The sequence below is a fragment of the Tachysurus fulvidraco genome, chromosome 23 (genome assembly GCF_022655615.1).
Source record: "Tachysurus fulvidraco isolate hzauxx_2018 chromosome 23, HZAU_PFXX_2.0, whole genome shotgun sequence".
NCBI lineage: Eukaryota > Metazoa > Chordata > Actinopteri > Siluriformes > Bagridae > Tachysurus > Tachysurus fulvidraco.
In genome coordinates, this window is record NC_062540.1 from 18,421,249 (window position 1) to 18,448,889 (window position 27,641).

At 42.5% G+C, this 27,641-nt stretch overlaps 1 protein-coding gene across 2 annotated transcripts; it reads right to left on the reverse strand.

Annotated features, from left to right (window-relative positions):
* Positions 1-794: 794 nt before the first annotated feature.
* ankrd52a (ankyrin repeat domain 52a) lies at positions 795-26,310 on the reverse strand. 2 transcript variants are annotated; one of them, XM_047807243.1, is made up of 29 exons: positions 26,098-26,310; positions 23,493-23,576; positions 22,357-22,435; positions 22,194-22,264; positions 21,885-22,085; positions 20,873-20,960; positions 20,574-20,716; positions 19,717-19,929; positions 19,553-19,631; positions 19,312-19,426; positions 19,119-19,201; positions 18,217-18,334; positions 18,051-18,119; positions 17,824-17,964; positions 17,436-17,486; positions 16,981-17,092; positions 16,643-16,714; positions 16,254-16,455; positions 15,982-16,069; positions 15,712-15,829; positions 15,069-15,288; positions 14,859-14,949; positions 13,893-13,979; positions 13,273-13,418; positions 13,087-13,169; positions 12,895-12,977; positions 11,863-11,954; positions 11,262-11,508; positions 795-2,431 (listed from the first exon to the last, which is right to left on the reverse strand). In XM_047807243.1, exons 1-29 carry the CDS (start codon positions 26,122-26,124, stop codon positions 2,428-2,430), a joined length of 3,207 nt encoding a protein of 1,068 aa, XP_047663199.1. In that variant the 5' UTR covers positions 26,125-26,310; the 3' UTR covers positions 795-2,427. The 2 variants fall into 2 exon arrangements, with proteins under 2 accessions (XP_047663199.1, XP_026990394.2); XM_027134593.2 differs by lacking the exon at positions 795-2,431 and having other exon boundaries at positions 8,818-11,508; positions 14,859-14,946.
* Positions 26,311-27,641: the final 1,331 nt, after the last annotated feature.

Below are 27,641 nucleotides of genomic sequence, written 5' to 3' on the forward strand. Positions count from 1 at the left end.
GTTCTCCCCGTGCCTCGGGGGTTTCCTCCGGGTACTCCGGTTTCCTCCCCCGGTCCAAAGACATGCATGGTAGGTTGATTGGCATCTCTGGAAAATTGTCCGTAGTGTGCGAGTGTGTGAGTGAATGAGAGTGTGTGTGTGTGCCCTGTGATGGGTTGGCACTCCGTCCAGGGTGTATCCTGCCTCGATGCCCGATGACGCCTGAGATAGGCACAGGCTCCCCGTGACCCGAGAAGTTCGGATAAGCGGCAGAGAATGAATGAATGAATGAAATAAAAATGAATAAATAAATAAAAAGTCAAAAATGTGTCATTGTGGCTAGTGAAAAAAAAATCGTAAATGCTATTATTCTACGTCACAGCGATTATCCACAGAAGTAAATCACAAGACAGGGTGTTTTATTTAGCAATAGCACTTTATTTCAAACATAACCAATCCTAAGCCACAATACTGAATGACAAGACCTACTGGCTGCAGCATATTATGAAACTGGCAAACGCAAAAAAAATGTACAGGATTTTTTCTGTTTTCTGTATTTTTAAAGTCAGAGAGACCGAGTTCATATAATACCTAATTCAAAACAATGATAAATGTTCCTTCTTAGTTAAATACATGTTACAGATGTTCACATCTGTTAGTAACAATTAACCATTTACAAGCTCCTACTAGGAATTAACAAGGCAAAGTGCTTTCAGGATTGCATCGTCACACAAAGAAATGAATGGCTTGAGGTTGCTTTTTTTTTCTCTCTGGGGGTGTGGGGTGAGGTGGGAGGGCACAGCTAAGATTGTGAAGGGGTGTGACCCGGGGGTTCTTCCTTAACGACTCTTGCTTTTTTTTTTTTTTTTTTTATAAGGACACTAACATGAACTGAGGGTGGCTACAGAGGTCCGAAGGCTGAATGGTTAAATTTGATTTTGGAACGGTGTAAGGCTCGGGGACCTGGACGTACCCCGTTAGTAACGCTGTCCTGTCAACCCCCCGATTTTTTTTTTCCTTCCCCCTTTCAAACTCCCTAATCTTCAGTAGAAAATTTCATTGTTGCTTAGGTACCAAAGTCATGCACCCACCCGCACAATGCCCGAAACTCACCCAAAATCTCACACACACTCCATGAAGAGTTGTAAACTTGAATTCGGTGGGCTCACAGTGAACATTGAGAGGTGATTAATGGGAAGAAGAAAAAAAAAACAAAACAAAAAAAAAAACAATCAGGTTTAAAAAACAAAAAGACAAAAGAAAGAAAAAAAAAACACAATGAAGAAAAGAGAAAAAGATACAGCAGGTACAATATAAACCTACAGTATACGAGCTGTAATAGGCTGATAGGCTTCCCTGTTTTTAGCAAACATCAGAAACACATGACATCATCAGAACTATGGGAGGAAAGTGTGAGAGGAGAGGAAGAAAGAAAAAAAAAAATTCTAATACAGTCTGGCTTCACATTCCAGTGGTACTCTGCTGTGTATACACTCTCTCATGTTACACTGACAGACACACAATCAATGCATGTGGGTTTTTTTCTCTCGGAAATATTTAAATATTACTGCTTCTCGACGATAAATTACTCACACATCTGTTCCATATACATATTCTCCCCGTTCGTCACCAGGGCAGGGTGACCGATTCGTATATCCGTCGAGCTGCAACATGCAGAGGTAGGAAGAATGCTACTACTCCTCAGAAAGCTAACAGTAAAAAGAACTGCGTTAAAGAAAAAAAAATAAAAATAAAATAAAATAAAAAATAGAACTAAATCAGTTGACTCTGGATTGTGTCATGCTTTAAGCAAAGGCAGTAGATGTGAGTGTGATAGCGTTTTGGCTGACGCAGGGGTTCGAGTGATGGTACACGCCCCCCCACCCCACTGTGGTCCCAGGCTTAGAGCACATGCTGGTGATGGCGTCTTTTCCTAACTTCAAAGAAGAGGAGAAAGAAAGGAAAAAAACCCAACAACGACGACAACATGACACGACGACAATATTTGCAGATATGCTGATGAGGTATACAAGGTTTGATATGACCCCATACTATATTTTCTCTCACACACACATGCGTCTATATAATACACAAACACACACACGTGCACACTAATGCATACACACTGGGTGCTACCTGACACGATCAGAGCATAGTATTTTTGCGTCTCATTTGTAACAGCAATCTTTTGGAAAGACCAAAAACTAAAAAAATTAATAAAAGAAAAAAAAAAAAAAAAAGAAAGAAAGGGGTTAAAAAAAAAAACAACTCAAAAGACTTTCGGGTCTTTTGTGAAACCGGATTTGGGTACGTGACCCGAGCAGAACGCAGCCAGTCCATTTAAAATGGCGAGAAAATCCTGTACACAGCAAATTCACATTCAGTCTGACTGAAGTAAGGCTCTCTCAGTGCTGAAGTCGAAGCGTTTCCAACACAAGGAGAAGGTGTTTACCTAAGGTGCCACAGAAGCAAACAAAAAATAAATAAAAACAAAACAAAAAAAATTTAAATAAAAAGAATAATAAAAACCCACGAGGCAAAGTGACCTAGCAAATCAAAACCTTTTGAACATATACAATTGTCTCTTGATTATATTGCTTGTTTTAGGACAAAAAAAATAAAGTACATGTCATTGGCCATCTGTACAGAAGTGTAGACTGGTCCTTGGCCATTAAATACTCCTTTAAAGAGTTTGTGTATTTTTTATTTTTGTGTGTGTGTGTATATATATTAGTTGTCATCCCTCAAAGCAGATTTCACTTCACTACTCTGATATCAGGGGTGGACAAATCAGCAGCCTGGCACACAAAAATAAAATTAAACGAGGCAATGTTTCCAGGCTAGTAGTGTACTTATTTGTGTATGTATGCATGTATGTATGTATGTATTTATTTAAGTTTTTACTTCAAATTCAACAATCAGTGAAAGAAAATAAAACCGTCAATTTTACACAAAATGTTTTTTTTTTTTTTTGGTTTATGCCGTCGAATCTAGAACGTCAGCTACTTGCTCTGCTCGCTCACACACACACACACACACACACACACTCTAGCTGATGGAAATATGATTCGTACATGCCGGATTGCACACATATTTCAGAATCGGACTAAACAAACGAATTAGCGTAACTTAACATTTAGCTCGTTAAGCTAGCGATCACGTGTTCGCCTCGTTAGTGACGTTTCCGCAACAACCGAGACAAGCAGACAGGCATCGCATTAAAAGTTTTTATTCAAGATATTTGTCCACCACTGAATATATTTTGGTCTAAACAAGAGCGAGTGGGCGATATGACAAAAAAAAAAAAAAAACCCTGACATCAAGATATGCTTTGTGTAAAATAAGATTTTCAGTCTTGCGTTAAAAGTCAAGAGCCGTATTAATCGTTGAGCTTTCAAAGGAGGGATTCGTACAAAAAAAAAACAACAAAAAAAAACACCCAATCAGTCAGTGAATAAGAACAGAGCTAGAAAAATGCAGCCAAATGACGATCCACAGAAAAGAAGCATATCATGGTTGCAATACTGAGGAGATTTCATCATATCGCCCGGCTCTGGGAAGGAAATCGGTCAGTCTTTAATCTGGTCACTAAAGCTAAAGTGAAAATTACCTGGTGCAGATTGCTTTAAAAATCACATGGAATGTTTAACATGGTGAAAAATTTGGATTTTTTTTTTCTTTTTTCTTTTTTCGATTTTCTCCTTCTGTGTAAAATCTGTAACCTGGGACAACCAGAGAAGAAGAAGAAGAAGAAGAAGAAGAGACTCGGATTTGTAGTAAAAGGCTGAAATGCTTATGAAGGTTTGTTTGCTCGGTCCCGTGTTTCCATACGGACCAAAGAGGAGAAAATGTATAAGTCACTAGTTCTTAGTCCAGACCCATCGACTCAATCGTACCACGACGGGCCAAAAAAATCACGACACGTTTTTTTTGTTTTTACCAAATAACAATAATAAAAGACATGAAAAGCTTTAACAAACCCACAGATAAAGTGGCAGAACAGTCCCAAGTCAAGCTCTTGAGTCACAAATGCTAACTTAACGGCAAACTGCTTTGGGAAAGAAAGGAAATGGAAGATCAACGCTAGCGCGCCTGCAAAAAATCAATCACAAAAAAAAAAAGATCATCTTTTCTGAATGCTAGTAGTATTGACGTGGTCTGATGCCCATCACAGTCTCCGACAAGTCTTTATACATTCCACAAGAAAGTGCCAAATATATATATTTTTTAATGAAGGCAAAGCCAGATGGTATTAGAAAGAACAGACAAAACAACAAAAAAAAGTGGTTGAGGTTTTTTTTTTTTCCTTCTTTACAACGAGGACTCGTTCCTCCAGTGAGAATGCTATGGTGCACGTGGAATTATTGCACTTCAGTCTAATCCGTTTCGAGTTTGGATACTACGACGCTTTCACGAGATAGAAGACGACTTCATGCTTGACGTTCTACGAGACACGGTTACGACCGACTGTAAGAATGCACGACCACACGAAAACACGGCACACGGTTCTAAAAGTTCACTAAAGAAATTCACACTCCAGGAAATTAAACAGCGTTTGCTCTCCCGACCCCCCCCCCGCAAAATCTAACACCCCCCCCGCAAAATGCAACAACCCAACGACCCCCCCCACCACCACAAGACCCTTTGCCGAACGGCTCCTGCCCCTCCCCGTTCAGAAATTCGAACACATCACTAGCACGGATACGTTGATGAATCGGATATACGACGATTATTCACTCCTTTGCGACGACACGAAGCGACTCCGTTTTGTTTCGGGGTTTTTTTTTGTTTGTTTTTTTGTTTTTTCCTTTTCTCTTGAGGCTCCTGATTGTTCACGACACAATACCGATGTAGAAACTAGCCGTTGATCGACGTTTGGAATTCACACCGATTTGTTCATTCGTAAGGCTCACTAAAAAAAAAAGGTTCTCAGTGGAAGACCGTACCCTGTGGCATGTACTTAAGAACAAAAGGCACAATCCCACATATTTACCACATGGTGGAGGAATTTCAGAGACGGTTAAAAAGATGCTTACAGACTCGTACGGAATAGCAGCATGCCACACAGAGCGCTAAAAATACGGACTAGCTCGGACGTATCCGTTTGGTTCGGATACAAAAATCGGCTTTGTAGCTTTTTTTCATTTGTTTTTTTCATTTTAAAAACAATTCGTGTCGGAAAGAGAGAAGTAAAGGGAGGGAAGAAAGAAAAAAAAGAAAAAAGATTCCTGCATAGCTTTCATCACGTATGATCAAATGGAGTTTAAAGGGATCCCCAAATGCCTGGTATAAAGACTAATCTAGTCAGGCGATGCGTCGTTACGGGCGTTAATTCATCAAACGAGCTGCCGATGAGAGAAAGCAGCGCTTTGTTTGTTTAGTTTTAAAACAACATTCATTCATCCATTCGCATATTATACAGCACTGAAATTCGAAGCAAATCTCAGGACAAAAGCCATGACAGTGTAAGTTGATTGGATTTCACCCTTCGGTTAAGGGAAAGGACATCAATTGAAGTGTAACAGCACCTACAGACTAAAAATCTTTACTTCTCAGAAGGCCTCGGAGCGCCGACTTACTAAACAAAGTTAACGGAATTTTAGTGTATACGCGTGCATCACAAACACAAGCACAGTTTTATCATTTATAGATGTATAGATCGTGTATGTGTGTATAGAGATATATATATATATATATATATAGATAGATAGATTTACAGATAGATTTTTTTTTATGTTTGAGTTTTGAGGTAAGATCACAAGTTAAACACAACTCAAATCCTTACAGCAAGTTTCAGTGCATGGCCCCGTTCCGTTTAACCCACCGCTCGGAGAATCTACACGACAATTATGGAGAGGAAAAGATACGGCGTTTAGGGAAAACCCGCTCTTCCTGCGCTAATTAATAAGCAAAGACACAGCGGTGCATCTGTGTATTTTTATACGTTTATATAATCGCTACGAAAGAAATTAAAAAGAAAAAGGATCGTTAAGGTTTTCTTTCCACGTTTGTTTGGTTTTTTTTGGTCTTGATGCCATTTGGCTCAGCGTTAACTATATGGTCTATTTTTTCTTCTTTTTCAAAAATGTACCCAGGTCCAGAGGTGCCAACAATGCAGAGTGTAAAACGCTCACGGACAGAGAGCAGGAGAGGAAAACGAATAAAGCCCACGATAGCGTAGTGTAGCTTAATGCCTGTGGACGTGTTGATCTATTTTGTACAAGAGGTTACGGTTCGGTGTGTTATTTCATCCGCAGTTACTTTCATAGCCCGGAGCTCCGCCTTCATATTTCCCGTCGGCTCGCGGCACCGAGGTTCGCGGACTCGAAGCTAGATCGAAAAAACGAGCGCAGATCTTTTATCGGATACGTTTTGCAGCGAGTTTTTATGCTGGCACCTCTGTTAAAGAGTAAACTTTAGAGAAAGAACATCCTCGTTCTTAATAAATCTAAAAGAACAGCTAGTGTAAAGCCTAATGCCTCGTTATCTTTCCTTCGATACCTTTTTTTTTTTTTTGAGTTTTGTTTTTAAAACTTGCTGCAGATACTAAGACGTAAAAGTTACGACGATCTAAAACATCGCACAACATCGCACAGAAAGAATGTTTCCTAATTAGTCGTTGAAAATGACAGGGACGAGAAAAAAAAAATAGTAAAAATAATCGACCTGACAAACAACATTAAGCGATGTCGCTTAACCTTCTGTGGCATCATGATGCATTCTCTGCAGACGCGCGTGTGCTTCTCGACACGATCCCGCCGTCAGGAACGACGAGACACGATATACATCTTCGGTTTTTTTTTTTTCTTCTTTTTTTTTTAAACAAAATCTTCTCTCAAGTGCTGCAACTGCTCGCCCGCTATACCGTTTCTTCTTAAGGCAAATCGCTAAAGATAAATAGGACGAAGCAGGAATCAAATAGGTATTTAAATATTGCCTTTAAACGGATGTGTCTTCAAGTAGTAGGGACGTTAAAAGTCCGCTGAGGTAAATTAGACATTCCATCAGTCGACACCACCTTCGAGAGCATCAACTAGACACTGAAAAACAGACACGAACGGATTATTATTAAGACGCACTTTGAAGTAGCTACAAGTTCTCCACCTTTCTTTCCTGCTCGTCGGATGCAAATTCCAGAAAGCTGTAGCTGCAAAAAATGCCATTGCTGATGGTAGTTTAAGCTTTAAAAAAAAAAAAAAAAAAAAAAGCAAGCTAGATCATGAACTTTGAAAAATAATAATTAAAAAAATAACAATAATAATAATAATAATAATAATAATTCGCAAGCTTGATGTGCTGATCATGAACTTTTTTTTGGGGGGGGGGATAAAAAATGATTTTTTTAAAAATTAATTAATACAAAGCCCCCACAAAAACCCCCCAATATTCTTTATTTCTACTCCTCAGATAAGATTAAGGCATTTCTTTCGACACGTATTTGAACGATTCGACCTTGAAAAACAAAGAATTTTTTAATGCCTTTTGAGGTTGAACGTAATAAAATAAAAAAAACAAAATTTCCCCGTTTTCGTTACGAGATGCAACATGACCCTAAAGAATGGCTTTTTCGCTCGAAACGTCTTCCACCTTTGCATTCTTCTAGCTTAAAATCAGAACTATTACTAGTCTTTAGTATTTTTATAATCTTCTCAAATAAATAGCAATTTGGTTCTGTTTTGTAGATCACGCGACATATATTACTTTAGAATTCATTCACATTACTCTATAAACTCATTCATATGAAGTGCAGAGAAGAGAATTATGGCACCGGTTTGAAGAAAGGACCATCATGCAGCTTCGTTACGTGTTTCTTTTTTTTTTGCATATGGTCTTCCAGCTAAAACGTGCTCCTTTACCTCCACGACACCGCGACACTTCGGCCTCCAGCTACTAGATATTATAGGTCCAGATTTTCTCTGCACAAGCTGCCAGTTTAATCGATGAGGACTTGATGAAGAACCCATCCAGCTCCATGAGGCTTTTTGTGATTATTAAATGGCACCAAATAAGAACAGAGAAGCCTTTTTATTCTTTTTTAATATCACTTTAGCTTCTTCGTCGTATCTATAACCGATACGAGTGGCAGTGCAAATCTATTTTAATGCCTTGCTGAACCCCTTTTAGTTCACATTTCGGTGGCCTTCTGCATTTGGAAAGAAAAAAAAAATCTGGTAAATTCTCGTGTTATTCCTGACGACAGTTAGAACAAAACAACTCGCCCGGATTTGTGAGGACGGCAGGCGCACAAAAAAACGTGGCTGCTGCGTGTGAACTGCAAAGAGACGCAGGTGTGTATTTTATGCTCCGTTTGAAAGGACAGTCAGAGGTGGACTGATGAGCAACAGGGAAAGATTCAGATGTGTTCAGATGACAACAGTCACTCAGTGGAGTTACAACCACCGAAGGCAGAAAATGTCAAACACACTAACTTTCAAACCTTACTGCACTTAACACACACACTCCCTCCCTCGCTAACACACACACTCCCTCCCTCGCTAACACACACACTCCCTCCCTCGCTAACACACACAGTCCCTCCCTCGCTAACACACACAGTCCCTCCCTCGCTAACACACACAGTCCCTCCCTCGCTAACACACATTCCCCCATCCAACCCGAACACACACTTCCCTCCCCAACACTCCCTCCCAACACACACACTCCCCCCCCTCCCTAAAATGCCTATACTCTCCCCCTCCCTCCCTAAGACACTCCCCTTCCCCACTAAAACACCTACACCCTCTCTCCCCCTCCCTCCAAAACACACACTCCCCCTTCCCCCTAAAACACCTACACACTCTCACCCCTCCCCTTCCCAAACACACATGCACGCACACACACACACACACCCTTCCTCCCCCCCCTCCCTACTATACGTTACAACGTTTTATCTTAACGATATTGGTTGGTTTGTTTTCCCCATCTTTAGGCACGCCGGAGCTCTGACATGCGTGTTTATAACGCGTCCACCCCTGACCCATTCCTTACGTTAAACAAAGACGAAGCATCATCTGCGTCCTATGACTTCGTTCACCAGATAAACGCGCCGGGAACGTTTTTAACCGTCGGATTAAAACGAGTCACGTTAGAATTTTCTTTCTTCAAGTACGTGGTTAAAGATTTTATTGCAAAACTGATAAAAACATTGGCCAATTCTGCTGCACTCTGCAGCACACGACTACGATCCCCTACGCATTTCAGTGAATATTCTCACATGAAGGGGGGGGGGGGGGATTAGACCCAGAAACACTGGTGCTTCGTGTTACATTTAAACTGTCCCCATGGCTTCAGTGAGACTCTGAACAATTTAGGTTAAGAGCACAACTTACACCATCTTAATTCCCTGTGGTCTCGAATACACTGGAAATTATTATTATTTTTTTTTTTACAAATAAACATAATAAAAAGAGGGGAAATTAAAAGCCCTTTTGACTGATTGTCTCTTTACTAATTGCGCAAATATTGCATGTCTAGATTTGGAGAATAAGAGTCCGGTCCTAATATATATATATCTTTTTGAAATGTTGTAGCTTCGATGTAAAATGAAAAGGAAGCACGTCTGTACACTGAACAGTTAATCAACCTTTGGCAATAAGGAAGCATTCAGTAAAAAAAAAAAAAAAAGCTGAGGGGCGACTGCACCAAGTCTCACCACCAAGCCGGTGTTTTCTCTCTCTTTTTTTTTTTGCTAAATTATGAACGCTACAAAACGAACACGACTTTGGTTAGAACGACAACCCTAAAAAAAAAAAAACACCTTACATGAAAATCTGAGCATGTGAATAGCAGAAGTTAAAGCCATACACCCTGTAGGGGAAAGAAAAAAAAAAAAAAAGCTGCTCAGTTAAGAACGACTCCTTTTTTCCGATGAGGAAAAAAAAAAAACAAAAAAAAAACAACAGACCATTGAACTGAAGCGACAGTTCGAATGGATTCAGAGTCATCCTTCGGCAAAAAAGGCTCGATTAACGTATCGTATGGCTAAAAGTTAGGTCTGTAGAGGAAGCACCACTTAAGCTGTGAATGGTGATGTTTAAAAAGAAAACCTGCTTGGGAGAAAACAAAAAAAAAAGGCACTGCGAAAGCAGCTCAACGCAACGCAAGACATTGTGATATGGTCTGCTGGGAAAGCACTAAGTGGAGAATCCAGCTAGCAGCCACCCGTCACCAATTCCTCCCCCCCAAAAAAATTGAGTGTTCTTTCCCAGATAAAAAGGTGGTCCCTAGGAACAAGGATCAGTTTTTAAAGTCCTAGGTCCAACTCTGATGCTTGTGCTTTCGAGTTCCTGTTCAGTTCATCGAGGCCTGCGTGTCATAATCGGATGACCGATGGTACCCTGGTGCTACTCTCTTATTCTGGAATAACAAATACGCTCTGTGTAAACCTATTGCAATGTCCCCAGTTTATTCCTTCCTCCCCTTCCAAAAAAAAATAAAAATGCCTACAGTAAACATGCACCATTTTTGACCTTTCTAACCCAGAGGTCATTGGTCATTTGGCTTAAGGTTGTATGGTTTCCCTTGTCTCAAAAGAAAGAATTTTTTTCTGCTTAGTTTTGTGCTGAATTTGATTGCACCTGACATACGATGGACAAAGCTTAAAGAGCAAGAATCAAGTATGGGATGGAAATCTGGTTGGACTGCTAAAGACACGCAACTATAGTCTCTCTCTCACACACACACACACCCCTATAAGAGACCATCTAATATATGGTCCACACCTTCATGCTAGTTTACAGTAACCCGTTTAAACTGTTCCTCAGGGCAGGCTGGAAATTCCTCTGCAAGGCCACAGCTTCTCATAAGAAACACACACACACACACACACACACGTGACCAAAAGAATAAGCAGCTGCATAATACTAACCATTGCCTAGTAAACTGGGCTCAAATTAACAATAGTTTAAAAAAAAAACACAACAACTAGCTAGCACTCATGGAAACGCGCGCACACGAGATGGCTTGGAATATTTCGACTTCCCCCCACACACACACACACAAGAACTAGCGAGTAATTAAATAAATAAACACGTTCGTTCCTGGTCGTCCTCTAATAGCAATAAAAAGAAAAGCGGTGATGATGGGGGCAGGAGGGTTAAGTGGCTGTAATTGCATATCCTTTTTGACTAGGTGTCTAAGAATTAAGAGAGAAAGAAGGACATACTCAAAGAGAGAGAGAGAGAGAGAGAGAGAGAGACCAAATTGATCATCCACACACACACAGACGTGTTATTGTGTGTGTGCTGTATGTCGTAAGGGCTGTAGGATGCAGAACAGCTCACTCGGTCAGACAGCCGTCCAATCCGAAGGTGGCACCGTGCCGATCTTTGCCGTAGGTGTGGCGAAGGCCTCCGTTGGGCAAAGGAGGGCAAGCGGCAGTGATGCCACAATGCTTGAGCAGGTTCAGCCTGGGGGAGGAGGGAGAGGACGAAGGGGCGCTGGAAGATGAAGGCTTCATAGTCGAGAGGATGAGAGCGAGGCAGTCGGCCACAGCTTTGTTGGGAGCACATGCCAGGGCAGGGGTGTGACCTGAAATATAGAATCACACACACACCGCAATACTCAGAAAGATCGATCTGGAAGAACGTGATCCCTACACGATACAGTCTCAAATATCTCAACATAGAGACAACCCGAAGATTTACAATAGACCAGATTTTAAAAGTGCTCCTATTTTTATTACACAACCAATCAGAGTCCTCACGAGAATGTGTCACCTAGTAACAGGGTTAAGCCCCGCCCCTTCTCTAAGATAAAAGTTGTTGAATCACTCTTAACATAAGATTCCTAGTTAGACGTTTTAAAGCTAAATTAGGAGCTCCCTGAGATCGTTATTAAATCTTTTTTAGTAAGATCCTTGGGGTTTAAACACTAGGTGCGTACCCTCCTCATCGACTGCCAACACCGTGGCTCCACGATTCAGCAGAGCCTGAACCACAGTGGCCAGGCCGTTCCTGGCTGCGATGTGAAGAGGCCTAAAGGACAGAAAGAGTCAAACATTAAAACAGGAGGAAACCTGTAGCAACTCAAAACTCTTTCAAATCTTCCAAAAGGTATTAGATCATTAAATCGTTAACTTCTCAACCTAATGTCTACAGGGAGAAACCTGTGATTACTCAAAATAATCCATCCGTCATGTCTTTATATCGTGATATTTTGTCCTCATGGGGAAGAAGCTATATGTGCCACACTCACCACCAACAGTTGCCCCTTTCCCACCGAGGCAGTTTGAGTGCTGGTTCGGAGCCTAATTTAGAACCAGTTCTTTCTTTTCCGACCCACAAAGCACCGGCTCTGAACCAGGAAAAGTGGTTCTTAAGTAGCACCAAAACGTTGCTGGTCTAGACTTAAGAACCGCTTGCGTCAGGAGCTGTGGGCGGGGCTACTGTTAGCACATTTGATAATGTACCTTAAGTATACTAATGTTTAATACACTTTTACTTTACCGCAATATAATCAATTATCAGCACACATGATAGTAGGTAGCTACATGCTAAGGCAAATTTTTTTCTGTGTTAATGATAAAATAACGTTGTGCACCTTCTCGATTACAACCTTTGTTTATACAGATTACATGGAGCTGCACGTACACGTTGGATTCGTCGCGTTTGGATGCCAATGTAGGTTCACAAAGCCATGAGCATTAACAGTAAAACAACATCCGCCATTGTTGTGGTTGTTGTGTTTGTGTTCGTCGCTGCTGCGCTAATGTTGCTGTGTAACGTGACACGTATACAGTGACATCAGACTCGGCTCTGTGATGCTCTCTAAACGATGGAAAGGCAAACCGGTTCTTAGAAGGTTCGCCAGTGGAACCAACTTTGAACCAGCACCAGGTTCTTTTTGATGGAAAAGGGGTAAGTGTGTCCATGAAACAGAGATACACTTACATATTTCATATACAGAGACACTTACATTTGAAGCATGCTGTTGGTTGCGTTGATGAGAGTCGGGTTGTGGATCTCTTTCAAGATCAGCATGGCGCACATCTCATGAGCCTGTAAGGTGCAGAAAAATGGACACGCTCAGAGTCAAACGAAGGTGGAGAGAGGAAGACGGAGTCCCGTCACCACTTCTGTTAAACGCAGAGCTGAGGGCGAATCGTACCTTACTGCAGGCCAGATGCAGGGCAGTGTTTCTGTTCACATCCAGAAGAGACAGATCCGCTTTGGCTCGGTGCAGCAGCAGGGCTAGACACGATCAAAACACACAGAATTAACATGACCGCTTTAATACTGAAGCGAAGGAACCAATTATGAACAGAATCGACCCGTGGACTTGAGCAGCTCTTACCCACGGCGCCGCTCTTGCCCTTGTCGGCAGCCACCATGAGTGCCGAGCGTCCCGAGTGGTCCACGGCATTGATGTCGGCGCCCATGCGCAGAATCAGGAGCAGCCCGGACACATCCTCGGCTACGGAGGCGGCGTGGAGCGGAGTTCTACACAGCGGAGAGCCGTTAGAGAGCAATATTAATTTCCGAGTAATAGGAAATCTTATAAACATTTGAAAGCATTCCAAATGAAGGTGGACAATAATACAAATATATTCACAATGTTTAAAGACAATTCTATAACACAATATGTGCATTAGAATATATATTATATATAAAAATCAATTAATTTCAGGTAAAGATTACAAAAAAAAAAAAGTTACATGGTGATGCTGGTAAGGAAATAAGTTCTATAATATACACAGAATAAGATTAAGTGAATTAAATTGTCAAACGACATTTTAAAAATTAACAAACAGCTACAACCTTAAAATAAATTGGGATAATGCAGAATGGCATTGTTGAAGTTCAAATAAATAAAAAGACGTTTACAAGATTACGTTCTTCAGAGAAATAAACATCATTTTACAAATAAAACTTTGCTATCATGCAATATTCGTATCACGTCACATATTTACAGACCTTCCCTTTGCATCCCTGGTGTGGACCAGTGACGTGCCAAAACTGGAGTTCAAGAGAATTTCTGCAGAACCACTATGGCCGTTAATTCTAACATGAGGGGAATAAAAAAATCAAAACAAAACAAACATCATCGGTTGTGCGAGAGGAGACGTCTGATCAGATGACAGAACGCACTATCTAGGGCTGGGCGATAAAACGATAACGATATGTATCGCGATAGACACGTGTCCGATAAAACGTTCGATATTTTTTTACTCTTAACAGAGGTTGCAAAGCAAGTTTGGTCGCATTACCAAAAGGCACTCACTCTCTGGTAACCTAGCAACGCAGGGAGTGACACGCTAACAGCCAATCATGTAACAGTATCATGTTTGGTTGCGCCGTATCGTTGTCTCGTGCTGGTCTGCTGGATTCCTCTTCAGTAACCGGTGACCGATCTCAGTCTATCTCAGGTTTATTTCTGTTTACAAAACACTGCACATATTTTATAACACTTTATTCACCAGAAGGTGAACAGCTAGTGAACTTCCTCGCACTAAACTTGCACCAAACTCTCAGGTTTCTCTGTTTATATTTAACACTTTGCACTATTTTATTACACTTTATTAAGCATTTCTTACTTTTTCTTTCATTTTGCACCTTAAATGTTCTTAGAGAATTGTTAAGTGTTCATTGTGACTTTAGACTCATGTTTACATTTTATTTATTTGAGGTTTCCTGATTGTTGACATTTCTGTCTTAATAACTGAGGGGATTCTGATCTGAGGAAGGTTAAGTTTCAAATAAAAATGTAATATATTTTTCTCCTGGTCCTTATTTTAAATGGGTCATAAAAAATATCAATAATTATCGATATCGACCGATATTGAAACACTGATATCGTGATGTAGTTTTCAGCCATATCGCCCAGCCCTAGCACTATCGATATGAATCGGTATTTAAAATGAGTGAATGTGGAGAACTTACAGAGCACAGTGCAGTGGGGTGAAGGGGTTTCCCTCCTTGATACTACATGGTTTAATTTCAAGTAAAACTTCCAAACAGTCTTCGTGACCTGCTGACGCAGGACATTTTTAAAGAAACAGGTCAGTTCACAGTTTACTCAGATTCGTAGTAGTACAAGATAAGACCATCTTAAAGTGTGAGAAGATTTAGGAGGCAGGGTTAGAGCCTCACCGTGGTAGGCTGCCCAGTGTGTGGGGGTGAAGCCGTGGCAGTCGGTGACAGGATGGTGTGGGTTGGTGTGATCAGCAGCAGACAACAATCTGGACAAGATCTCAGTGTGGCCACAAGAAGCAGCCAGGTGGAGTGCAGAACCGCCCTGAACGTCTTTAGTCAGGACTGTTGCGTTGTGGGACAGCAGAGCAGTCACACAGTCCTCCCAGCCGAGCAGTGCCTATAAGGAGGAAAGGGCTCTGGTTAGAAGAACTGAAGCAAAGGATGTTTCGTGTTGCACTTCACACGAGACACTCTGAAGTGACGCATTCAGAAGTAGTGGACACGGTCTGTGAACCCTCCTGAGATGCTCCTGCACCACACTCTGAAAACTCTCTTAAACGTCATTTCTAGAAAGTGCTAGAACGCTGCTTGTGCTTGGAATGCACTACGTTTCTGTTTAGAAAAGAATTTGTAGAATTATAGTGTGAGAAAAAGTCGACTGTGCGTGGAAAGGGTTTCTCCGGGCAGTTAGACAAATCCGACACAGCAGGGTTGTGTCTGGGTGTAAACTGCCACCTAGTGGTAAGATGTTCCCAGTACTACATGCACGAATAAAATAAATAAACAGGAAGGTGTCCAAGAGGACGACTGTAATACTCACCGCTCTGTGAAGTGCCGTCCTTCCTTTCCGGTCTCTCGTGTCAGGACGCGCCCCTCGCTCCAGGAGCAAGAGGACACAGTCGGTGTGTCCTCCCAGTACAGCCAGCATCAGAGGAGTTCTGCAGAGGATTCAGACGTGTTCTCATCATCACTAACAGCCTAATGAATGCTAATAAGTAGTTTGCTCGTTTCGTTTTCTCCGCGTTTTGTAAACTCGGATAAGACGCAGTCGGGCTGCTGAGAAAAAGTGTACGAGAGCACATTCACTCACTGTCCTTCGCTGTCGGAGACGTTCGGAAGGTCACAGTCCTCTTCGCTGCAGAGCAGCATCTGCAGACAGTCTGTGTGGCCGCTGGCAGCTAACACACACACACACACACACACACGTAATAATCTCGGAGTTGAAAAGTGTCTTTGAAATAAACTTGATCTGTATTAATGTGTGTTCACACAAACATGTTAACGACATCAAGCTATTCCGCAGTCTTAACCGGAATAAAACTCTCTAGATTTAATTTAAACACCAGATTGTAGTGAGTTTACCTGCAACGTGGAGAGGACTCCACTTTTTGCGGTGCTCAGTGAGCAGACAGGATGTTGCCTGGCTGAGCAGCAGCTCCACACAGCGAGCGTGTCCTCTCTGAGAGGCCACGTATAGCACGGATCGTCCTGCCGGGTCGCACACGTCCACACACACCCCCGACTCGATCAACACGCTCACACACTCCCAGTGCCCTGCCTCCGCCTTTCAGATACGAGCAGAGAGGAGATGATTATTAGAAGGCGTGAAAATGAATTCGACTTTAAATAGTATTTTAACATAATTATGTAATCATACCAAATAACAACAGCGATTGAATACATGATTTTATTAAATCGGCTTTTTATAAAAAGGTTAAATAATGGTTAAGAAAAAAAACAACCAAACATACGGCTAAGTGTGAAGGACTGACAGGTCCGGTGCTATCTGCGTCTCCTGATATATTGTAGGACATCACCAAAAGCTGGAAACAACAGAAAATAACGAAACTTAAACTTCAATAATCCTTCACTGAGATTTTTTTTTAGAATTTATTTAAATGCACAGAGAAAAATGTAATCAGTAAACAACGTGTAACTTATTATATATGTTATGTTCCTATTTGAAAGCAAGGGCTAGGGTTATGGGTAGTGTTAATGCACTCCAATATAACACTCACCAAGGGAGAAGAGTGAAAACCGTGTGTGTGTGTGTGTGTGTGTGTGTGTGTGTGTGTGTGCGCGTTCTCACCAGCTCGAGGCTCTGCTTGTTGCCGTGGGCAGCTGCGTAGTGCACAGCATTATATCCTTTAGAATTGCACAGGCACGGGTCTGCTCCGTTATCCAGCAAGTACTCCACACACCTTAAAACCCAAACACAAGAGCATGAATGTACACAACACGAATGTTTGACACTTCTACACTACAATTTTGCACTAGAACAGGTGAAGATTTAGACACATTTTTCCCCCCACGCGAGGTCAAATCCTCAAGCGTCTGGACGGCACCGAGTCACACAGCAATTAAAAGAGTTTTCAATGCTCTAAACATGCGATGTGTCACTTCAAATCAAAAGTAATTTTAAATATATTATTTCGAACCAGTCGCTCTGTTTGTGGCTTATTTTCATGCGATTTTACAAAACTTCAGCTGCTTAAACGTGCAAAACATCTTTCACATAAACGCTTAATTAAAAGTTTGACATACATGAATGATTCCTTCTCTCCATCCTCTGGACTCTGCTGGCCTCTATCCACTCTGAAAAGAGAGAGCGAGAGCGAGAGAGCGTGAGTGAGTGCGAGCAAGTGTGAGTGTGTAAGTGCGAGCAAGCGAGCGTGTGTGAGTGTGAAGTGAGTGAGAGCAAGCGAGCATGTGTGCGCGAGTGAGAGAAAGAGCGCAAAAAGAAACCATGAGTGGGGAGAGGAGGAGAGCAAGTATGAGAGTCAAAAAGAAAGAGCAAGAAAAAGACAGGAAGAGGATGAGAAAGAGTCAAAAAGTACTTAAGAATACATAAAAAAAAACATTTGCACCTTCCACATTATCCAGTTTTGTGTGTGTGTGTGTGTGTGTGTGTGTGTGTGTGTGTGTGTGTTACCTGCAGAAAGCAGTGGAAGCAGCTGAGTAGTGTAAAGGTGTGCAGCCTGTTCTGTCAGGCTCGTTGACCTCGGCTCCTGCTCCTACTAGAATCACCACACACTGATACCTCCTGTTAGCAGCCGCATAGTGCAAAGGGGTCCTGCACCGAAAACACACACATTACACACACACACACACCACAGATAATGTACATGCTCTTTTATATAGAAGATAATCAGCACTTACCTCCCAAACTTGTCCTTCTTATTCATGTCAGCACCACTGCTCAACAGCAGGTTCAGACATTCAGTGTTTCTGCAAGGGGGAAAAAAAAAAACACGGATAAATGAATCACTGAACACGAATCTTAACGCTCAGTGTGCTGTAGCAGTGCATGGTGTCGCTCTCTGACCCTCCAGAGGCAGCAGCGTGTAAGCAGGTTCTCCCGAACTTGTCTGGAGTGTTGATGTCGAAGCCAGCCGAGAGCACGTGCTCTTTACTCATCGACAAGACGATGCTGTACAGCTGACCTGCTCACACACACAGAAATAAAAAGGAAAGGGGGACAAAGGAAAGATAGAAAGAAAAAAAAAAGAAGATAGAAAGAAAGGAAAAGAAAAAAAATGGATTGTTTTAGCAATGCATCATATTGAATTTTCCATGTTAGTCCATTAAGAATATTTTAGGGGAAAAAAGGAAGAGAAATAAGAAAAGAAAAGAAAGAAATAAAGAAGAAAGTGAAAGAAAGTAAAAGAAAGAAAAGAAAAAAATGAGAAAAGGAAAAAGAAAGAAAAAAAAGAGAAAGAAAGAAAGGATAAAAATGAGAAAAGGAAAAAAGAAAAGGAAATAAAAAAAGAAAAGGAAAGAAAGAAAAAGAAGAAAAACAAAGAAAAGGAAAAAATATAGAAAGAAGGAAAAAAGGAGAGAAAAAAAAAAGAACAGCGCATCATACTGAATTTTCCATATTAGACTATATATAAGAATATTCCAGGTGGACGGAGGTGGTGTGGAGTTAGAGGGTCTCACGGCATCGTAATCTGGACCAACAATTCCACAATATAGCATTAAAACGTACCATCACGCGTGAACGGAGCTATCAGACATTTGCCCTTTTCTCTGTGCCCTTATACCCGTCTGGGTCAATTTCTAAATCTAAATCAGTTCCTCTGCTGCTTACAATAAAACTCCACATCCATGATAAGCTTACAAACATTTAATCACTCATCACCTGTGTGTGTGTGTGTTGGATTGTGAACATTGAGTAGGTTCTGGAAAGCTGTACCAAGCCAATTAGTGTGTGTGAAGTAGAAGTACCTGAGGAGAGCAGCTTGCGACAACAGTCAGAGAACCCGTAGAGCACGGCTAAGTGCAGTGGGAACATCCCGTGAATCCCTTGCCTGTGAAAAAAAAGGAGGTTACACTTCATGGAAAGCCGTTTTTGTGCACACTTCAAGAGTACACTTCGCTTTATGTGACTATCCTCACACACACACACACACACACACACCTGGCTGTATCAGCACCGTTTGTCATTAAGGTGCTGATGAGCAGCTCATGGCCATACATAGCAGCAACATGAAGAGGAGTATTGCCATATCTGTCCACACAGTCTATCTCCCCACCTGAGAGAGAGAGAGAGAGAGAGAGAGAGAGAGAGAGAGAGAGAGAGAGAGAGAGAGAGAGAGAGAGAAAGCATAAGATAAAGCCTAACACCCACTTTGTGTGAAAGATAAGAAAGGCTACTGCACCGTTCTGAATGAGGATCTGGGAGCGAGTGAAGCGTCCGTGGATGGCTGCCATGTGGAGGGGGCTTTTGCCTTCTTTGCTCTTAAAAAAAGGAATGAATCAGAATTAGATTGGGACAGGAAGCGGTTTATACAGCTGTGCACGGTGTTAAGGGAGTGCTGCTGACCTGCATGTTGACATCAGCCCCGTTGTTGACCAGCAGCTCTAGACAGAGGGCACCGTTGGTGGACACGGCAGCCAGGTGCAGGGGGCTGAAGCCTCGCTGGTTGGGCTGATTAACGTTAGCACCGCGGTTAACTAGCTCATTAGCGACTGCTTCCTGCCCCATATAACAGGCTACATGTAGAGCGGTGTTTCCAAAAGCGTTAGGCTCATCGATCTGCGTGGATAAACACACACAAAATCCAGATATAGATATCGTTCAACAGCGTGTTTAAGTCATGCAATGTTTCGATGTACTTGGAAAAATGGAAGAGACAGAATTCTCAATAGGCTAACAAATGCATCCAGTGCCACAGACACCAAACCGTACAGCGAGATATTTTGCTCCTCACCACAGTTGTGGTTATCAGAGTTACTAAAGCATTTGTCTGTTCATCTCTCCTTCTCTCGTTTCTGCAGAACTCAGTGAGTGCGTGTTTCTTAGACACATTCTTCCATCGTAAAGTCTCCAAAACCGTGTGATTTGTACTCGACACTAGGCCTCAAATTTACATTACAGAATTACACTGTAAACATACACGTCAGCACGTTACAAACACCCGGTCGTTCTAAAAAAAATAATAAAATAAAAAAAAAGCCTGAAAATATTCGGTTACAATGAAATTAAGCAGGATCCCTCATGAGTAAGTAGACTCATGTTCCGTTAGAGACCGTGGCTATTCTAGCATGTCCAAATAAAATGCTATTTGCTACAGGTCATGCTCACTTAGTCAAAGCTTTTGCTTTCCTTTTTATTAAATCAGCATTAAAGCCTGTGTGTGTGTTAAGATGAGCGTGTGTGTTTAAGATCGTTTTGCTGACCTCTGCTCCGTTGCGCAACAGGTACTTGACCACGTCGACGTGTCCGCTGGCGGCGGCGGCGTGCAGAGGAGTGTAACCACGCTTGTCCTTACAGCTCTTATCTGAACCTTGAGACACCAGCAACTTTACCACCTCCAGATGACCTGGAGCACAAATATAAACACAGTTAAAAATGCTGCGTGTGTGTGTGTGTATATGGAACATCGAGCCTCAAGGGAGGCCGCTGCGATTTTAACAGTAAGAATCAAACTATGAGACGGTCCGTACAAACCGAGCGATTCATCTGAGAAATGACTCACCGAGGTAAGCCGCCCAGTGGATGGGCTGCCTCTCCTTCTTATCGCTGGCACTCAGATTGGCCCCTCGGTTCAGCAGCAATTTAACCATCTTTTAAAAAAAAAAAGAAAAAGAAAAAAAAAAAAGTCATCATTCGCTGCAACCTGCTGCACAGGGTGTGGCTTTTTCCTCTTCGTCTGCTCATGTTTAACACTATTTATACAGTAACTACATTTACTGCTTGAAACGTACCAACAGAATCACAGAGTAACCTCCAGCACATTTAATACAACAGCATCACTAATGAAGCATACTTTTATTACTAACTACTAGAGATGTTTGATTTCAAGAGCTTGCAAGATACTTACATTGTTACTAGAAATAGCTGGAATTTTTTTTTTGTGTAGCGTCTAAGAAACGTGTAATCCGTATAAATAAACGGCTCCCGTTCTACCGTCGGATGTGGTTCTCGACGGTATGGTACAGCACAGTTTGATTGACACGCTGACTCAACACAGTAGTTTAGCTATGAAGAGTCGGTAGCTAGGCAACGTCTGCATGTAGCTTTAAGTGGGGAAATCGTCTAAATCTGCCTCATTGTCCAGGGCCTGCAACATGCTGTGGGAGTCTAGAAAGGCAGAGCAACCTTTTCTCCTCGACCAGAACATAGACTTGAACTAGCAGGCAGGTTAAACGTTAGCTTTGTGGGACGAGCTTTTGCTTGTGTTAGTAAATTTGACAGTCACAGAATTGTGTAATATTTTAATTTTATTCTCATAAGAATATTAAAATACCTAAATTAAATTATTTATATCCTCAGAGTTCCAGCCACCATCCTAATAGTGTGCCTGTGTGATTACTATTTAAGTATTCTCCTTCAGTGTGCATTATGCGGTTTGGGACGCAGCCACATTCTCTGTGAATGTGTTCTGATTTGGCATCTGTGTGTAAGGTGCAATGCGACCCACTTCGAGCCATTATCACAGACACGTCGAGTTAGTATAGAAGCGGTAGATACGGAAGCAGGTGTCTGACCTCCTGGCAGCCGCTCTGGGCGGCGTGGTGAAGGGCGGATCTGCCCGTGCGGTCGGCCATGTTCACACTGCTGATGTGGGAGAGCAGGGCTTCGGTGCAGCGCATGGCTCGGTTTGCTGAAGCGATGTGCAACGCCGTCTGCCAGAACTTATCCCTCGCCGTCACGTCGGCCCCTTTTCGCAACAGCAGCACCACCGCCCTCTGGGTTAACAAGTGGATAAAATGAACAACAATAAGAGTACGAGTTGTGTTGTGTCCAGTAAACAATTAGACATTAATCTGTTGACGATGTTGATTTAAATGACTCACCTCGTTCCTGGAGGCTGCTGCTCGGTGCAACGGTGTCAGCCACATGTGGTCCTTCGCGTTGACATTTGCACCTAAGGAATAAAAATACAACGAGCAGGATGATACTGGAATGATATATTCATGTACACGGACCAGCTTGTAGAAATATTAGTCGAATAATCACCTGCTGTGATGAGGAGGTCCATGATATGGACGTCCCCCAACCAAGCGGCAGCATGCAGAGGTGTGCGTCGCTCCTGGTCCTTAAAAACACACACACACAACCTGTTAATCTTTATGAAGGAAAACACCTTCTGTGTCCCCTTTTAACCTTATTCACTTCACTGTGAAGTGGCTGAAATGACGATAAAAGCTTCTTGACTTGACTGTGAAGATTCTGCTGAGCATGACTGGCACTGATTAACCCTGAGGAGGCTCAGCAGATTAATAAGGGAGTACCTTAACACTTGAACACAATCGAGGTTTGATATTCGCTGTTCTTTTTTGATGTAGATAAAACTGTGTGACTACAAAGATGATGACTTGGAACACGCACTGTATAAACAAACGTATGTTGACTCCTGACCATTGTACTTATATTTGGTTCGTCCCCAAATGACTGGAAGAATATAATAGTCTAGAACGTCTTGCATGCTGTAGCTTTACAATTTCCCTTCGCTGAAACCAAGAGGCATAAACAATGTTCCAGCATAAAACTCCCCTGTGCATCTCCATGACGACGTGGTGTGTTATGATTGGAGTGAAAGAACACAGAGTCCTGACTCCGACTCAACCCCACTGAACACCTCGGAGATGAATCCTCGAGTGACCTCACTAAAGCTTTCCCAGCGCAGCGGAGGTCATTAGAACAAAAAGGAAGGACTAACTCTGGAACGGGATGGTCGGGTGTACGCAAACGTTTAGTTATGACAGTGTATTAACTCCAATTTGTAAATACGTGTCAATTTAAAAGCACTGAGGTGGTCAGTTAAAGTCCTCATTAGCATATTGCAAGTATTCCATGGTACAAAAACACAAAGCATTAGAATCAGACTGCTATCACGGAGGCTTTGATGTTCTCTTATTTTACTGCTGTATCATTTTTATAGACGACGTGGTTGTGTGCAATGTTGCACAGTTTTCCTCTTTGTATACGGTCAGGTGTCGCTCACTCTGCATTCCAATGTTAGTTTAGAATCAGGTACAAATGTCAGCTTTGAATCACATTCAAAATATTCATCAACGTATCTTTCTCACTATTCCAATCCCTAGATTAAACAGTGTCCCAGCTTTCATTGTGAAAAAAAAAAGAAAACATACCAGTGCATTGACTTCATCTTTCTTGTGCAAATATAACTGAACTTCATCTGCATTCCGATTAAATATGGCCTGGACCAGAGGTGGCTGAGGGACACAAAGAAGGAAATGGTTAGAAATACAATGATTTACGCTGCATAAATAAACACGATGCAAAACCTTCACAGAACGCATGACGCTGAGACAGTACACGCCCTGATTCAAGGTCATAAATCACGTGATGCGCCGTTTCCAACCAGGAGATGATTCCCCCCCATCAGCATGTGAAAAAAGTGACTATCCTGTATAGTTACTAATAAAGCTGCGTAATGTCTGGAGTTTACTTCCTGTTATCTCTATAGTTACCGTTTGTGTTATAGTTATAACTGCCTCATCCCCACAACACAGCTTGTCATATTACTGAGAAACAGAAAGGTGCAAAGGCCTCGTCTTGAAAACTCTTCATTTTTATAATTCACAGTTTTTAACTTATAACCTTTTTTGTTAAATAAGGGTACAACAGTAGTGTAGTACTGAGTAGAGCAGTATTTAGTATTACTGAATAGCAGTGCAGTGCTAAGCAGCAATGAGCTACTGAATTGTGTAGTGCTGAGAATGGGCAGCGTTAGATTACACAGTAGCGCCTAGTGGTGTGGTACTGAACCGTGTAGCGCCTAGTGGTGTGGTACTGAACCGTGTAGCGCCTAGTGGTGTGGTACTGAACCGTGTAGCGCCTAGTGGTGTGGTACTGAACCGTGTAGCGCCTAGTGGTGTGGTACTGAACCGTGTAGCGCCTAGTGGTGTGGTACTGAACCGTGTAGCGCCTAGTGGTGTGGTACTGAACCGTGTAGCGCCTAGTGGTGTGGTACTGAACCGTGTAGCGCCTAGTGGTGTGGTACTGAACCGTGTAGCGCCTAGTGGTGTGGTACTGAACCGTGTAGCGCCTAGTGGTGTGGTACTGAACCGTGTAGCGCCTAGTGGTGTGGTACTGAACCGTGTAGCGCCTAGTGGTGTGGTACTGAACCGTGTAGCGCCTAGTGGTGTGGTACTGACCCGTGTAGCGCCTAGTGGTGTGGTACTGAACCGTGTAGCGCCTAGTGGTGTGGTACTGAACCGTGTAGCGCCTAGTGGTGTGGTACTGAACCGTGTAGCGCCTAGTGGTGTGGTACTGAACCGTGTAGCGCCTAGTGGTGTGGTACTGAACCGTGTAGCGCCTAGTGGTGTGGTACTGAACCGTGTAGCGCCTAGTGGTGTGGTACTGAACCGTGTAGCGCCTAGTGGTGTGGTACTGAACCGTGTAGCGCCTAGTGGTGTGGTACTGAACCGTGTAGCGCCTAGTGGTGTGGTACTGAACCGTGTAGCGCCTAGTGGTGTGGTACTGAACCGTGTAGCGCCTAGTGGTGTGGTACTGAACCGTGTAGCGCCTAGTGGTGTGGTACTGAACCGTGTAGCGCCTAGTGGTGTGGTACTGAACCGTGTAGCGCCTAGTGGTGTGGTACTGAACCGTGTAGCGCCTAGTGGTGTGGTACTGAACCGTGTAGCGCCTAGTGGTGTGGTACTGAACCGTGTAGCGCCTAGTGGTGTGGTACTGAACCGTGTAGCGCCTAGTGGTGTGGTACTGAACCGTGTAGCGCCTAGTGGTGTGGTACTGAACCGAAGAACTGAGGTTCAGCTCGGTGAACCGAGGTTCAGCTCGGTGTTTCCGAGCTAACGTGCATATGTTGTGGCATCCATTTTCTGCGTGCCTGTGTGTGTTTTTGCATCGCAGCCTGTTGGGGCTCCTGTAAGACAAGGCACCTTGGGTCCCCGTGTTGCCCATGCATTTCCATTCAGGGTGTATTCCCACCTCACCCCAGCCTTTGCAGGATAGGCGCCAGATACACCACAACCCTAACCAGATCATGCTCAATAAAACGCTAAATAAACGGCTTGGTTATGTGAAATTTTAATGCTCGTGCTCTGTAGGAAGTCCAAGTGAACGAGCTGTTACTATGGAAAACGCGTATAACGCGTTATAACCAGAGTTAGTAACGGTAGCCGGAAATTCTGTCACAGCTGCTGTTATACCAAAAAAAACAAAAAAACAAAAACGATGGGGATTAAACAGCACTAGGTGAAATAATTCTGAATCAGTTCAGATGAACGAAGCTAGATTATGACAGCAGTTACATAACAGTAATACTATAATAAACACACACAACACGCCCAGTGAATAACACGAATTTATATTCATACGTCCTGAAACAAATTATTATTGTTATTCTTAATACACACAAAGCAGTAATTGAAAAATATATATTATGTATATATTTCTTTTATTTGCTAAAACAAATTCAGGCAGAAAGAAAATACCCAATACGTCGGGTTGGGTTCAGGTTAGCAAAGCTAGCAACCGGCTAACGTCCGCGCTCAACAACCCAACAAACATTTTAACGTCGCTGTAATATTCTGTTAAATTATTTAAACACATCACATCTTCTGTGTCTGAAAATAAGACAGATATAATGACTTAACCAAGCCGAGTGAAAGCTGCAGGAACCGGAACAGTAAAGCGTAAACAATCGTAGCTTTTAGCATGTATGCTAAGCTAACCTATGCTAAGCTAACTGCAGGTTACTGGCGCATTTACCTGGTCAGAAATGTTTAACAGCACCATCTCCCAGTGCCAGTGAGGGACGAAGCTCCCTCATTAGGATAGACGACACTCTTGTATAAACAGCACTAGACAGACTGAGATTAAACAAATGAAAGACAGAAAACGAAAATAGACAGAAACACCGGAGGGAGAAAATAAAACTCGTAATGGCTACCGAAGTTCTTCTTCTTCTCTTTTCTTTATATGGGGGACGTTGCGTGCGACGACGTAATGTATAAGTCACAGCGCCATCTGGTTTCAAGGAAGGTTTGAACGTTTTCGCTTGTAGGATATTTAGATTTACATTTACATTTGCAGCATTTGGCAGACGCCCTTATCCAGGGCGACGTACATAAGTGCTTAAATCTCTAACATTGAATACATTAATGCTGCTCACTAGGTTACATACTTAAGATACCATGAGTTTAAAACATTAAGGGTAAAAAGTATACGTACACGTGAGTTGCCATAAGCTTGCAAGCACACAATTGTCTAAAACGCTGCACCGTTAAGATTTCCTATCTCTTAATGTGCACCATTAAGATTTTCCTCGTCTGTATGCCACACCATTAAGATGTCCCTTCTCTGTATGCTGCACCATTAAGATGTCCCTTCTCTGTATGCTGCACCATTAAGATTTCCCTTCTCTGTATGCTGCACCATTAAGATGTCCCTTCTCTGTATGCCGCACCATTAAGATGTCCCTTCTCTGTATGCTGCACCATTAAGATGTCCCTTCTCTGTATGCTGCACCATTAAGATTTCCCTTCTCTGTATGCTGCACCATTAAGATGTCCCTTCTCTGTATGCCACACCATTAAGATGTCCCTTCTCTGTATGCCACACCATTAAGATGTCCCTTCTCTGTATGCTGCACCATTAAGATGTCCCTTCTCTGTATGCTGCACCATTAAGATGTCCCTTCTCTGTATGCCACACCATTAAGATGTCCCTTCTCTGTATGCCACACCATTAAGATGTCCCTTCTCTGTATGCTGCACCATTAAGATGTCCCTTCTCTGTATGCTGCACCATTAAGATGTCCCTTCTCTGTATGCCACACCATTAAGATGTCCCTTCTCTGTATGCCACACCATTAAGATGTCCCTTCTCTGTATGCCACACCATTAAGATGTCCCTTCTCTGTATGCCACACCATTAAGATGTCCCTTCTCTGTATGCCGCACCATTAAGATGTCCCTTCTCTGTATGCCGCACCATTAAGATTTCCCTTCTCTGTATGCTGCACCATTAAGATGTCCCTTCTCTGTATGCTGCACCATTAAGATGTCCCTTCTCTGTATGCCGCACCATTAAGATGTCCCTTCTCTGTATGCTGTACCATTAAGATGTCCCTTCTCTGTATGCTGCACCATTAAGATGTCCCTTCTCTGTATGCTGCACCATTAAGATGTCCCTTCTCTGTATGCTGCACCATTAAGATGTCCCTTCTCTGTATGCTGCACCATTAAGATGTCCCTTCTCTGTATGCTGCACCATTAAGATGTCCCTTCTCTGTATGCTGCACCATTAAGATG